We start from the raw sequence: 15,416 nt of genomic DNA on the forward strand, positions 1-15,416 counted from the left end.
AACATTTTTGGCATCTGCGTCCTACGTCGATGACGTCGATGCGCCGTCCTCGAGGACCTCCTCCAACGGCCGACGTCACCCGATGTGATAAGTAGGACGCACGACGCCCGTAGCCTCAGTTGTAGTTTTTTCCCCAGAACGTGTGAAACCAGTCTTTTGCCAGTCAGACACACAAAGCCTTGCGGAACGTAAGCTGCAATCGCATAAGAAATTCTGTAGCGGGGAAAGTAGGGAGGGAGCGATATGGAATACGTCGTCGGACCATCCCATCGAAAGAACGTTACCAGGTAAGAGAGTAACTTGTTCTTCGAGAGGATTGGGTCCTCCGACGTATTCCATATCTATGACAGACTCCCAAAGCAGTACCAAAGCAAGGAGGTGGGAAAATAATTTAGAAAACCAAATTTAGAATGCCCAATCAAATTGCGGAGTAAAGGACTGCCTTGCCAAAGGCCTGATCCTGTCCTCGGATGGATTCGAGGGAATAGTGACGTACAAAAGTATGTACTGAAGCCCAGATGGCTGCATCACAGATGTTACGAATAGGAACACCCCTATGTAGGGCAGTAGATGCAGCCATACCCCTGGTAGAATGGGCCCGCAAGCCGGCCGGTGGGTCCTTACCCGCCAAGCAGTAACACTCCGAGATGGCCAAAATAATCCAGCGAGACAAAGTTTGTTTCGTCACAGCTTGTCCCAAACGCTTTCCAGCGTAACCAATGAAGAGTTGATCGTCCACTCTGACCCGGGACATGCGTGAAATATAAAAGCTTAACGCTCTCCTAGGATCAAGCCTATGGAGCCACTCCTCTTCCTTACCAGGATGTGGAGGAGGATAGAATGATGGAAGAACAACCTTCTGGCCTAAATGAAATTCCGACACCACCTTCGGAAGAAAGGAAGGCCGAACTCTAAGGACAACCCTGTCCTTATGAAACACAGTGAAGGGTGGCTTAACTGAAAGGGCCTGTAACTCACTCACTCTGCGAGCGGAAGTGACCGCAACTAAAAATACAGTTTTAAGAGTTAACAGTTTCAAAGGACAAGAGTGCAAAGGCTCAAAGGGAACAACCATTAGAAACTTGAGAAAAACGTTCAAATCCCAACCGGTCACCTGGAAAGGTGACGGAGGGAACACATTAGTGAGCCCTTTCAGAAACTGAGAAATTAAAGGGATTTTAAAATAGGAACACTCTTCAGACGAGCGCTTAAATATGGACAGCGCCGCCAGGCAACCTTTAATGGTACCCACTTGCAAGCCCCTGTGGGCCAAAGAAAGCAAAAATGACAGAACCATGGGAATGTCACATGCAAAAGGATCCACACTCTTAACTCTGCACCAGTCCCAGAACTTACGCCGACGGCAACGGTACAGAGACTTTGTTGCTGGCCGTCTGGCCGAGAGCAACACCTCCATCACGTCTTCAGGGAGGTCCCAATCCTTATACCTCAACCTTTCAGAAGCCAAGCGTGAAGGTTGAGGGATCTGACCTCTGGATGGAGAACCTGACCCCCCTCCCGTGAGAGCAGATCGTCTCGGTAGGGAAGACGACGTGGAGAGCAGAAGGACAAGTCGAGAAGGTCCGGTACCACATCCTCCGGGCCCATGCCGGAGCAATGAGGATCATCCGGGAACCGAACTTCCGTAACCTCCGCAGTACTTGCGAGATGACGGGGACTGGAGGAAACGCGTACAGTAGTGGGAATGACCACTCCACCACGAATGCGTCTCCTAAGGCTCCTCTTGGAGGAAATTCCCGCGAGCAGAACCTTTCGCACTTCCGGTTGACACTGGAGGCAAAGAGATCCACTTGAGGGGTCCCCCAAAGGGCAAAGATCTCCAGGAGAATCTCCTGAGCCAGCTCCTACTCGTGAGAGATCGTGCTCTACCTGCTCAGAGCATCCGCTGTCTCGTTTTCGTCTCCAGCCAGATGAACTGCCGAGATTTAAACTTCCTGCTGGATGGCCCAGAACTCGAGCTGCATCGCCTCCCTGCACAGAGGAAGTGACCCTGCCCCCCCCCTTTTTGTTGAGGTAGTGCATGGCCACTGTGTTGTCCGTCAGGATCAGGACATTCTTTCCTCACACAGTCAGCAGAAAAGCCTTCAGGGCTAGCCTGACTGCCCTCAGCTCCAACAGATTGATATGGAGTCGACTCCGACGGAGACCAACGACCGCTGACTGTCAACTCGTTGGCATGAGCTCCCCACCCCGTGAGAGATGCGTCCGTCACGATCGTCACCTCCGGCTAGGGAAGCCAAAACAGAGCCCCATTCATCAGATTGCCTTCGACGGCCCACCACAGAAGGTCCTGGGCGACCGAGGGCAGCACCTGAACAGGGTCCGACATCCTGCCCAAGGATTGTGACCACTGGATCTTGAGTGCCCACTACAAAGATCTCATCCGCAGTCGAGCCTCTGGCACCACAAGAATGCAGGCTGCCATGAGGCCGAGCAACCTCAAGAACTCGAACGCCGGGAGCGTCTGGGCATGTTGAAACTTGTGCACCGTCTGCTGAATGTGAAGAGCCTTCACCTGGGGAGGAAAACACTGCCCCAGGGATGTGTCGAGCACTGCTCCGATGTACTGGAGCTGTAGTGTTGGCGTCAAATGGGACTTCCTTAAATTGAGGGAGAAGCCCAGCCTGTGAAGGGAGTGGCAGGTGACTGACAGATGATCCAGGACTTGCTCGGGAGAGTGCGCCCTGATCAACCAATCGTCCAGGTAGGGGTAGACGTGAATCCCCCCTTGCCTGAGATACGCTGCCACCACCATCATGAGCTTGGTGAAAACCCTCGGGGCTGAGGTCAATCCGAACGGCAGGTCCCGAAACTGAAAGTGCGAGTCACCAACAGCGAACCTCAGGTACTTCTTGTGCTTGGGATGGATCGGCACATGGAAGTAAGCGTCCTTGAGGTCGAGAGACACCAACCAGTCCTGAAGTTGAAGGGCCTGGAGGACTTGAGAGAGAGTAACCATCTTGAACTTGTCCTTCCTGAGGAGTTTGTTCAAACTGCGCAAGTCCATGATGGGTCTCAATCCCCCGTCTTTCTTCGAAATCAAAAAAATAAGGGGAATACCATCCCTTGTTCCTCTCCGCTACAGGCACCAGTTCTATGGCGTCTTTCTCCAGCAGGGCTTGAATTTCCTGCGCAAGGAGCGGATCCGGACTCTTCAAAGAGAGGTTCCCTGGCAGATTGTCGTGAGGCCTCTGCCGAAAAGGAAGACAGTAGCCGTGGGTTATGATCTCCAGAACCCACACATCTGAAGTAATGGCACGCCACTCTACAAGATGCTGCGCCAGCCTTCCCCCAACCGGCGAACCATGGGACATGGCCTCACGACTGAGTGGTAGCGGCTGCGGCATTGCCTGAGGGCAAAGAGGCAACTGCCCGAGCGGCCTTGGCACCTCGAGTACCTTGTTTTCCACCTCTGGCACTCCTACGGTGGCTTCTTTGACTGCCAGCTCCTCTCGCTTTACCAAAGGATGAGTAATAACGAAAGGAACCTCCCCTCCATTGCTGTCCCCTAGGACTAAAAGGCGGAGGTTGTCGAACTCCAGCACCCTACGACTTCGCTGCAGCTTTGGAGGTCTGCAACCTCTCAAGGCTCTCGTCAGCCTTGCTGCCAAAAAGATGTTCACCGACAAAGGGCATGTTGAGGAGCCGGGACTGCACATCAGGAGCAAATCCCGACTTCCGCAACCACGCAAACCTGCATATTACGGTGCTCGCCGCCATGGACCGGCTGACACAATCTGCCATGTCCAAACCCGACTGAACGGACCCACACATGGCATCCTTGCCATCCTGGACCATAGCAAGGAAACCATCCCGTTCGTCCCCTTCGGGAATATGTTCAGCCGCTAATGCAACACAGTTCCACAGAGTGTGCGTGAAATGAGACAAGGCACATACGGAGTTGGCCGCCTGAAGCGCCATACCCCCTGAAGAAAACACTTTCTTCGCCCAGCCATCAAAACGTTTGTCGTCCCTATCAGAAGGGATGGTAGGATACGACGCCTGCTTTGCCGGGGCCGTAGCCGCATGCACCACGAAACTCTCCGGAGTGGGGTGCTTGGTCAAGTAGCAGGGGTGGCTACTGGCTGGATGGTATTTTCGCGACAAAGACTTGTCCACTGCCGGGAGACCCTCCGGAGCAGTCCAAGCCACCGCCACCCTTCTCTGTAGAGTCATATGAAACGGCAGTACCGGGTCAGTTGGGGGACCAAGATCGAGGATGTTCGTAAGATCATCCTGAACAAAATCCCCTGGGGGAGCAGACCATCCCAAGTATTCGGTGACCCTAGACATAAGGCGCCGGTACGAAGAATCGGCATGAGTGCCAGGCTTAGGCCTACAAAACTCCACCTCCGGAGAGGTGTCCAGTCCACTGGCATCATGCAGTGATGTCTCAGGTCCTCAAATTGGCTATGGCCCGAGAGAATCTCATCTGGCACTGTATTGGGAACCATGCCATCATCAGAGCCCTCATCCACCTCTGAAATGTACTCCAGATGGCGATAAGAAGGCACTTGGGAAACAAAGCCATGCTTGACCTTAGCCAGAGCCTTTCTAGGGGGTACTCCCGTGCCACGGGGTACCTCCGACACCACTGCCTCGAAAGGCGCTGAGGGAATCGGCGCCTGCATCGAGCGAACCAGCATCAGCGTCGAGTGAATCGGCGTCGACGTCAGATGCAGCACCGTCAGCATCGACGGCGTCGACACAGGCCTCGAAGCCGGAGCCCCGAGCGTGTCCTTTGACAACCCGGGCGCTGGACAGTGTCGACGACTTCCTCAGAGGCAGAGCCTCGAGAGAGTCCGTCGACGACCTCGGCGCCACAGGCGTCGATGTCTTCCTCGAAGACTTTACAGGATCACCCGGTCTCGAGCGCATCAAGGACCGGGACCTGGAACGGGCATGACGAGAACGATTCCCCTTGTCCGAGCGGGACCTCTCCCACGAATCGTGCCAACCACCCAAGCCCGAAGGCGTGTGAGCGGTGTCTTTCGACCGATCACGACCGACCCCACTCTGAGGCGCGGAGAGACCGGTGCCCTGTGATTCGAGAATCGCTAACATTTTCTTCCCGAAGGAAGCCCATTCCTCCGGTGTCGCATGCTTGGTGGGATAAGCGACCCGCCGATGGGCGGAGTCCTCGGAAGAGGACGGGGAAGGCGACCGATGCCGGTGCTTCCGGGAATGCCTCAGGCAGAGGAGTGGCGAGACCGACTCCTGGAATGAGACCCACTGGACTTCCGACGATGACGCAGAGAGTCGCCTCTCGAATCATCCGTCGAAAGCCCCACAGACCTCGACTTCCGGGGCTTGGACACCTTACCTACCGACAACTTCTTCTTGCGCTCCCGCAAGGCTTTGGACATGAGCGACTAGCAGTCGACGCAGTCATCCGTGTCATGGGCCTCCCCGAGGCACCAGAGGCAGGCGTAATGCGAGTCCGTCACCGACATCTTGGACCCACAGTCACCGCATTTCTTAAAGCCCGGACGCGGGGTTGAAGACGAGGAAGACATCTTCACAAAGGATAAATCTTCACAAATACGAACAGGTTCGAAGAACCGAGAAACAAACAGAAACTCCAAAGAGTCGAGGCGTACCGAGATTCACGAAGCGAACACGTTCGCGGAAAAAACGGAACTGAGGCTACGGGCGTCGTGCGTCCTACTTATCACATCGGGTGACGTCGACCGTCGGAGGAGGTCCTCGAGGACGGCGCATCGACGTCATCGATGTAGGACGCAGACGCCGAAAATGTTCCAAAGCAGCACAGCTGTGGACATTACCTGTCATAGATATGGAATACGGCGGAGGACCCAATCCCCTCGAACTTACAATACTGTAACCGAATTCTTTTCATTTGTGAACCCATATTTATGATTTTTAGGACGAATGTTTCCAACAGATAATTTTTAGTTGAGAAGGCGGTCACCTATGTACCTAAATGAGTGACTTCATTGATGATTGGGATAGATTTAGAGCCCAGGTGCCAGGTGAACGGCTTCAGCTTTTTTTTTAATCGGATGTTTGAAAATCACTATGTTTGACTTCTTGGGATTGATATTCAGATCATTTTGAAGAGCATATACCGAGAAGGCACTTAAAATGCGCTGTAGACCAATCTGAGTGTTGTCTAATATAACAATATCATCGGCATATGCAATCCAAATGATTTTCATGTGGCCAACCTGCGGGCTAATCATGCCAATCCCCTTGAGCCAGGGCAACAAGTCTGAAAGATATAAAAGAAAGAGGAGTGGGGCTAGCCTTGCTGCACTCCTCTTTCTATACCGACTGGTTACGTTAGGGAACCTGGAGGTGGTAAACTTAATTCTGAGGGATGAATTCTGATGTAATTCTATTATGATTGCGAGTAGACTTGGCGGAATCCCCCAGTTGGGTAGTTTCCTCCACAAGCGGTTTCTGTTGATTGAATTGAAGGCTTGAGATAGATATAGCCAAGCCCCGAATACAGGAATACCTCCTCTTACAAATCTACTGTAATACAGCTAAGGATTAGTCAGCTCAAAGTGGTAGATATACCTCTTCTAAATCCCATCTGCTGTTTCGGGATAATCCCTTTCGTTTTTGCCCATTGCTCCAGGTCACCCAATACTAGTGCTGCAAAAATGTTGCTATCAGCCTCCAGAAGTGGCACGGTAGATAGAAGCTGCCAATCTGTCTCCCTTTTTATAGTTTGGAACTATTATTGAGGACCTCCAAGATTCAGGGATTCGTTTGGAACTAATTATATTGTCGAACAAGATCTTTACAATCCTCGCCAAGAGGAGCGGGTTCAGATTCAAAACCGCATTACTTAGCCCATTAGGACCTGCAGCCTACTGATGAATTATCGATCAATTTCCTAATATCATCCCTGGAGCACGATAGTGACCAATCCGAGTAGGAGATAACTTCTGGTTCTACTGCTTCTGTTGGACCATACACTTCAGAAAAATGCTCTATCCAAGACTGTTCTTGAATAATTGCGCACTGCCCTTGGTTTGGTCTATTATTCATAGAATGTATAATAGTCAAAAAATTCAGCAAATTGTTCCTGGAAATTGCATTTAACATTTCTTCCCCTTCTTTTTGGAGTATCAGAGCTTTGTTAGACCTCAACCAGTTTCTATAGGTGTTATTTATTATTTTAATCTCAGTCTCATATTGTGTATCAATTTGTCTTATCCTTTTCTTTAGCATAGCTTTTTGAGTTCTTATTTCTTTTTTCCCCATAGGTTGAGCATGAAAGGAGTGTATATGATGTTTACCCTGCTTAAATCCCCCTTTGACTGGGGGATTTACATCCCACAAAAACTCAGTGAAGTGACCGGGTTACAGTATTTTGATAGTTGGAAATCTGAGACATCTTTCGTGGTCTTCTCTAAATTCTCTATAAGGTTCCCACCCTCTCTATCAAGTCTTAATATTTGATTTGCCTGGGCACTAACTGAAAGTTGCTGCTCAAAAGAAGCTTTCTTTTGAATAATATTCACTTCAACAGTACAGTTGAGAATAGAGTGGTCATCAAGATTTCCTTCTATCACTATGAACTTACTACAGCAATCAAAAATGGGTTTCGACACAAACATATGGTCAATAGTAGAAAAGGCAGCGACTCTCTGCCAGGTAGGTGCGCATGGAATATCCCCCTCAACACTACCATTTAACAACCACTGATTCCAATTCGACATGAACTGGCACCAAAGTTCCCCATTGGAGGTTTTATATTTACAACTATTCGTATCTGGTAGTCTGGTTGTGAGACATTGCAAATTCAGGTCCCCCTTTGCAATGATCTCATCAAGAGGGAACTGAAAAGTGAAGTCCTCTAAGAGGTCTGATACATTTCGGATAAATTGTATCAGAGGTGACTGCGAGGGGTTCCAATATACATTTACTATTAACCAGTTTGCATGTTTTGTACTAGTTTCCATTTGAACTCGGATCACATGAATTCCTTGAAGCTCGTTTGACAGTAGTTTGGAAGACACAAATAAATCATTTCGACATGCAATGAGTAAACCCGCTTTTGATCTATCCCTGTCTCATCCCACTGCCATTTGAGAATATATCAAAAAGCCATCAATAAATATTGACATGGTCAACCAGGTTTCCTGGAATGCAATTAAGTCATATTTTTGGAAGATATTACACTTTCTGATGCTATTACAAAAAGAATTGTAACCCCTTGTATTCCATGAAATAATCCTTATACGGCTTGTAGTTTAGAGCTTTTGATAAGGAATTCCTAATTTTAGGAATATTTGAGATATTATTTCAGGGACTACGTCCCGCATATTTGTTGAAGTTGGGGACAGCCGCTCGACAGATGATTGGGGAGACTTACAAGATTGAGATACAGGGTCTCTTAGACATGGGTTGTCTGAATGGGGACATTCTTTTGTTAGCTTAAAGCCTCTCCTCTCCCAATCTTCTTTGGTATTCCAAATTGTCTCCAAACCCAATCGCGATTTCAAGTCCAGTTTAACAATACTCGTATCTGGAGTATATGGGAAACTCACACGATCAATATCTGCCGATGAGAAAAACTTCAGCTCCAGGATTGTTTTCATTTCTGTCTGAATAGCTCCACGGTTCAATGGAGCCCGCTTATTTTTATCCATATTTTGATTTATTAGAAAAAGGATGATCTCTACAGGTTTATTCTGAAGTTTTTTCGCCGAATTTCCAAGTTCAAATTTCTTAAACTCTGGTGTAGATTTAACAGCTTTTTCATCATATGAGAGAAACTGGACTTTTTCCTTGTTTTGCTCTTCAAGACAAATCTTCACATCCTTTTCCTTTATCGGCGATCACTTGTAATACCGGCTTTCAGGGGCCCTGTTTTTTTTTTTTTAATCACTGATGCCTACTTCCAACGGAATCTCTGCTTGTTTCTTCAATTCCATTTTTTGTACACTAGTTAGAAAGATAGGAGCAATCTTACGAGGGATGGATTTTTGTTTAATCTGTTACTTACAATTCAAAAAAATAGGGGCAATCTTATGTTGCGTTTGATTCATTTCAGTCTGAATGACCACTGTTACTTTCATTATAACTGGCGAGTTGTCCTGTGTAGGACGCGGCAGTTCTTTTTCCGAGACTTTCTCCTGAGATTTTGTATTCTTTCTCTTCTTTCGTTTCTCAGCGTTCTTTCCTTTTAGTTTTTTCAGAAATCGATTTGTATCAATTTTTCAGTTTTTTCTTTTTTTGCCTCTTGTTTGGTCAATATTTAATGTAGTAGGACATTCGTCTATGTTCTTGGTTTTTTTGTGCCTACGTTTCCTTGTTTTGCCATTAGGTTTCTTTGTCCGGTTCCCCCCCCCCTCCTTTACTTTAACCGGATCCTTATCATTGTCCTCCTCCACTATAGCGGTTACCTCGGCTTCCTGGTCTGCTAACTGAGCTAACCGAATAAATTCTTCCATCATTGATGTTGCTAGTGGAGAATCATCCATGGAACTATTCAAAATATTGTGGGCCGTTGATTTAACACAGGTCAAGCAGACAGGGGATTCAGGTTTTTTCATATTACTTTCCCAATGTGAGTTTAGTGTCTTCAAGTCTTTTTTTCATCTCCTGACATTGCTCAGTTAGTAAGTCTATTTTATCCTGTTGTATTTTCGAAATGTGACGCCATTCCGTCTGTATGATTTCCTAAGACTCATTCAAAGCAGACTTAAGTGCTACCATCGCAGATTCATTTATCTCTAGATCTTTCAGAACTTCTGCGAGGTACCCAGAGTGTTGATGCACCTCTTCTTTCAAATTTTCAAAAATCTTTACCAGTGAACTTAGAATGAAATTTAGAGCTACTATAGTAGGCGCCCCCAATTCTTGGGTTTGGTTACAAGATGACATCTGCTCCTTCGGCACTGGATCCTTGATTATCTTAGGTCGAAGATTGATCCCTTCTTGCAAGCCACTAGACACATCCCCAAAAGCTGGGAGATCGTTCAACTCAAATTATGTTTCCAATGCTATTTCGTTTGCTCTAATGGCATTAGTACTGTCAAAGAAAATATTATTATTACAATCCCCTTGAAAATGTAGAGCCTCTCTTGAGAGGCATTCTTGATCGATAGATTGCCTACCGTAGCTTTCTTCTAAATGCATTGCCGGAGGTCCTGAAAAATGATCCACAATGGTGTTTTTCATTGTTGTAGCTTTAAGAGTATAGTTAAGGCTCAAGACTAATGCGCCTTTCAGTGGATGTTGCGTAGGAGTGGATTCCCCTGTTACTTTGTGACATATTGCTGACCCCGGTCCTATTCCTGATGTAGTGGGCGTTTGTCCATCCACTAAAAAAATCCTGTGCAAGGGATAAAATCTACCTCCCCAGATTTATAAGGTTGCAAGATAGACATTTCCTATTTACGCAAGTTTTCTTGCTAGCTGTTTGTTAGTCCGAGTTAGATGGTATCTGATCCTCTACTGCTGCTGTACTACTTAAATTATACGATTCTGACATCTTATATTCCACTTCGGGGGTGCTACAGTCCTTTATGAGGAGACAGGAACCCTTCTTCTAGTGTCTTATAGAGGAAGGGGGGGATAGGTTGTCAAGAGTATCTAGCAGCTCAAAGGTAAAACGCCTGCAGTTCCTACTAGGTATCCCCACTGCAGAATATTCGCTAGCGATCACTATCCACCTCTAGGACCAGCTAATATGATCCACTTGAGTAGAAAAAGTGGTCACGCGGGTCAAAGGCTGGTCACCCACAGTCCCCGCTTTTCTGAGCTTAGATGAGAAAAAAAAATAAAAGTGCCATAGCGTACAAGAGAGGTTAGCACAGATTTGCCCAAATGTAGCAGCCTATCACCTTACCGCTTCAGATCTTGCAGGATGTCTCTTACAGAATGTCCTGATTCCCGCAGATTTGCAGGCAGACAGGATCGCAGTAGGTGGCATGCTGCTCGTTGCTCCGTCCGTAACCCCGCTTTCGGGCCAGGCCCTGCGGAAAATTCATAGCGAGGAATAGGGGTTTACAGGCAGCCTATGGGCTTAGAAAATTTACAAGCACCGAATGGTGCCGGGTAGCCGTAGCACCAAATCGCGGTCTCCAAAACTCTGTGTTCAGTGTTCCACTGCGTTCTACTATGTTAGAGGAAAGAATCTAGTCACGTAGCAAGGAGCGTCAAACCGACACCGTCAGGCAATCACATAGAGCTGAGTGCTCGAACGGCCTCTTCCGACACTCTGGGTTTCTCTGCTAAACTCTCTCTCTCTCTCTCTCTCCAACTTCATTTTTTGATACTGCCTCTTTGCACAGGAGCAGTGACCCCGAAGCACCCTCTCTTGTTGAGGTAATTCCTGGCCACTGTGTTGTCCATCATTAACAGGACACTTCTCCCCCCGTATTGAGGGCAGGAAGGCGATCAGCGCTAGTCGAATTACCATCGGCTCAGCTCTAAAAGGAGGATTATGGAGTCTGGACGTCGACTGAGACCAGTGTCTGCTTACTGAAAATTCTTTCATGTGCGCTCCCCATCCTGTGAGGGAGGCGTCTGTCACAACTGTCGTCTCCGCCCATGGTTGCCAAGAGGGTTCTCCTCTCATCACACTCTTTCGGCAGGCCTACCACAGAAGATCCTGGGTGACCTTTGTCGGGACCTGAAGAAGGTCCATCATTCTGCTGGAGAAATGAGACCACTGGGATCTGAGATCCCACGTAAGGGATCTGATACTCAGACGGGCTTCTGGCACCAGAAAAAAGCAGGACGACATGAGGCCGAGCAACCTTAGGAAGTCGAAGGCCGGGAGATGTTGGGCACCTTGGAATGTTTAGACTATCTGCAAGAGATGCTGAGACCTCAACTCGGGCGGCAAAGCTTTCCCGAGGCTGAATCCAGGACTGCTCCAATGAATTGAAGCGTCTGAAAAGGTGTGACATGGTACTTCTCGAAGTTCAGGGAGAAGCCCAGCTCTTGGAGGAAGTAGCAGGTGCGATTGAGATGACTCAGACTGTACCGGAGAAACAGCCCTCATCAACCAGTCGTCCAGGTAGGGGTAGATGTGAATCCCCTCCCTCCTTAGACTTGATGCCACCACTGCCATAAACTTGGTGAAGACCCTTTGGGCTGAGATGAGCATGAATGGCAGAGCCCGAAACTGATGAGAACCGCCAACTGCGAACATCCGGTACATTCTGTTTTTCAGATGTATTGGCACATGAAAGTAAGCATCCTGAAGGTCCAATGACACCAACCAATCCTTGAGTCGCAGGGCCTGGAGGATTTGAGAAAGAGTTACCATCATGAAATTGTCCTCCATGAGGAACTTGTTCACGCATCTCAGGTCCAAGATTGGAATTAGAAAGTAGGGATAATTCCAACCCTGGTTTCTTTCTGCTGCAGCTACCAATTCTATTGCACCTTTCTCCAACAGGGTGAGAATCCCTTGTTGAAGGAGCGGATCTGGAACCAAGGCAGATCTGGTTTTCGGGGGTCAATCGGGCGGTCTCTTTAGGAATGGAAGGCAGTAACCGTCTGCTACAGTTTGTAGCACCCATGCATCCGAAGTAATGCTTTGCCAACTCCGGAGCTGATATGGCAGTCTGCCTCCTACAACAGACTTGTGGGTGAGGGAGTCATTTTGTAGCTGCACTTGCAGTTGAGGGCAGCTCTGGGGGAGTTGAGCAGGGAGTTCTACCCCCTCCATCTCTGCCTCCACAAGGCACTCTTCTCTGGCCCCTTTTTTGAGAATTGACCTCTTCCTCTGGAGACAGAGGAATAAAAACGAAAAGGACGTCCTCTCCATCCTTGACCTGAAGATAGAGGTAGTCCGATTGATGCCCCTAATGATTTTGCTGCAGCTCGAGAAGCTTGCAGTTTCTCCAGGCCTTTTCTCCAAACAAAGAGGTTCCGTCAAACAGCATGTCAAGCAAAAGTGTCTGTATGTCTGCAGAAAATCCTGAGACTACTGTACTGGCAGCCATGGATCTGCTTACTGAATCCACTGCATCTAGGCTGGACTGTAAAGACTGCCGAATAGCATCCCTTCCATCTTGTACTAGGCTTAAAAAGCCTTCCATGTCCTCTCCCTCTGGAATGTGTTCTGCTGCAAGAGCAGCTACACCCTAAAGGGCGTGTGTGTACTTAGCTAACGCACTAGTAGCATTTGCTGATTTTAATGCCATGCTCCATGCACTAAATAAATACTCTCTTTCCCAAAGAATCAATTCTTCTATCCTCTTTAACTGCCGGAGTAGAAGGATTAGCTGCAGCTTTAGAAGAGAGTGTTGCTGCTTGAACAACCAGGCTCTCTGGTGTGGGGTGCCTGTTCAGAAAAGGGAGGTCCACAGAGGCAGTTCTGTATTTTTTTGTTAACATTCTATTCCATGCTATTAGTCTTCCCACAGCCTTCCTCTTTAGGGTGTCTGATAATGATCTGCCACCTTCAGGTAACCCTACGTCCTTGTGTTTATGTATTTCATCTGACTACTTTTATTAGGCATCAAAGAGGTATGTATCGAGGCCTCAGAACGGTTTGGATCCCGTAACGAGTGTTCGCCATGCAAGGCTGGGAGTTTTGATTCAGTTTCTTTTTTTTGTGGACGATGCCAAAAAGGATGCTGTTTGCGTGTTTCTACGTGTTTTAATTTACTTGGCGTCGAAGACTCGACCATGCCTTTGCATGGCTTTCGTGTGATCAGTGTTTTTGCTTTATGTGGGCAGCTTTTTATCATCAGAGGTAGTCTCCACAGCTAGTCTCCATAGCAAGATGCCCGTTTTATGGAGCTGGGGACAGGCTGATGGGAATCAAAGGTTCCCTGTTGGTGTGCTCTTCGGTTTCGCTTTAGAAACAGACATTGTGTTCGTTGGCCTCGAGATTTTCCACTGCGGTGGAAGGCTTGACAGATGCCTCAGCCTGCATCACGTAGGCCGCCCAAAGTTTTGTGCAGTGATCTTTGAGTGTCTTAGCTTTAAAGAGCTTACAAGCTCAACACTTCTCCTTCTGATGATACAGCGGAAGACCATAGTTGCACACTCACTGTGTCTTTACAGGGAAATGTTTTATTGCAAAAGGTGAAAAAAGTAAATGAAGTATTTTCTATTGCCAACAATGAAGGACAGGGAGCCAATTTTAAAGGAGGAGAACGTACAAGAAGGCATTCTACAGTGCTCTAGAATGTATACATGTATTTCCTCCCATTCTCCCTACTGTGCGACCTTCGGCCTGGAGATTGCGTTGACCGTTGGGTCCTCTGAATTTGTCACGCTGACAGTCGATATTCTGCCAGGCTTAAAGTCTTCCATGTTAAGGGCTCAATTCATTTGTGGGCTCAATTCGTTCATGGATGAGCATACATTTTATCTATATTTAATAAACTCCACATATAACAACCAACTCAATGGCAGAAAATAAACAACCTGAGGACATGTGAAGGAGCATGGGTACTGTATATGTAACAGTAAGGCTATTATAGGAACGCCCCCTGTCGACGTCCCTTTCAACTTCGAAAACAAAACATAATGTAATACTCTACACCAACCACTAGATATCAGCCTATGCAAAGCATGCGATTCTAAGCAGCTCCACAAGCTTACCCTGAGAAATATATATACACCACACACATATATGTAAAAAAAAAACATTAATTCAACACATTGCAAAGGGGGCAAGTACTCTTTGTACCTAAAAAGAGCAGCGTCCATGTAGCAGGAATTGCAGTGTCCTTGAATGCCTTTCATTGTGCCCTTTAACACAAGTACAGCCGTACCATTTGTGAGGGGAGGTTGGTTTTCAAGCACCAAGGGACTTGTGGGCCCACCTGCAATATGAAGCAGACAATTGAGAATTTCACAAATCAAGAACTACTGCAATCTTTTTCAATTCTCCAGTTCCTTACAGCTATACATAAAGACAATAGAATTCTATGACAGAAATATAGTTAGAATGCAGTCTTTACCGATTTCCATTTCATTTTGGTTTATTTTGCATAAAAAGGAGATTGTACCATGTTATAAAGAAAAAAATATTTTTGAAACCCATGAATTTTAAACAAGGCTGTTTTGCCGTTTTTAAAAAATGTTTACTACATTCAATGAACCATTATACAATACAATGTACCAATAAATGCTGCAAATTTTCTAGACTGATGACATCTTGCTGGACTTTGTTCAGTCACCATTTAAAAATCAAAAAAGCTTCCGATTCGCGATTGGTTACACTTGCTTAGTGAAAAAGGAATGCTGACAATGGGGATAGATAGGGTCGCAGGAAGGGGTGAAAAGTAAAAAGTAGAGATTAGTACAAAAAGAGCAAAAGGGAAGTGGCAGTAAATTAACAGAAGGGGACAAGAGGGTGGAACTCCTCTTTTAAACAAAAGGAAACAATTCTCAAAAAGAGACTTGCAGGTTATGCAGAGCTTCCTGCAGAGTGCCCTCAA

General features: G+C 47.2%; 1 protein-coding gene across 3 annotated transcripts in view; it reads right to left on the reverse strand.

The window, feature by feature from the left end:
• Window positions 1-15,416, reverse strand: part of LOC138497986 (ubiquitin carboxyl-terminal hydrolase CYLD-like) — a 1,189,455-nt gene that overhangs the window by 523,228 nt on the left and 650,811 nt on the right. For all 3 annotated transcript variants that reach the window (XM_069621757.1, XM_069621758.1, XM_069621759.1), the window contains exon 7: window positions 14,663-14,798. In XM_069621757.1, the coding sequence (XP_069477858.1) occupies window positions 14,663-14,798 (136 nt within the window). The remainder of the gene's footprint in view (window positions 1-14,662; window positions 14,799-15,416) is intronic.

Source organism: Ambystoma mexicanum, chromosome 5q (assembly GCF_040938575.1).
Source record: "Ambystoma mexicanum isolate Mex_15411 chromosome 5q, UKY_AmexF1_1, whole genome shotgun sequence".
Taxonomy (NCBI): Eukaryota; Metazoa; Chordata; class Amphibia; order Caudata; family Ambystomatidae; genus Ambystoma; species Ambystoma mexicanum.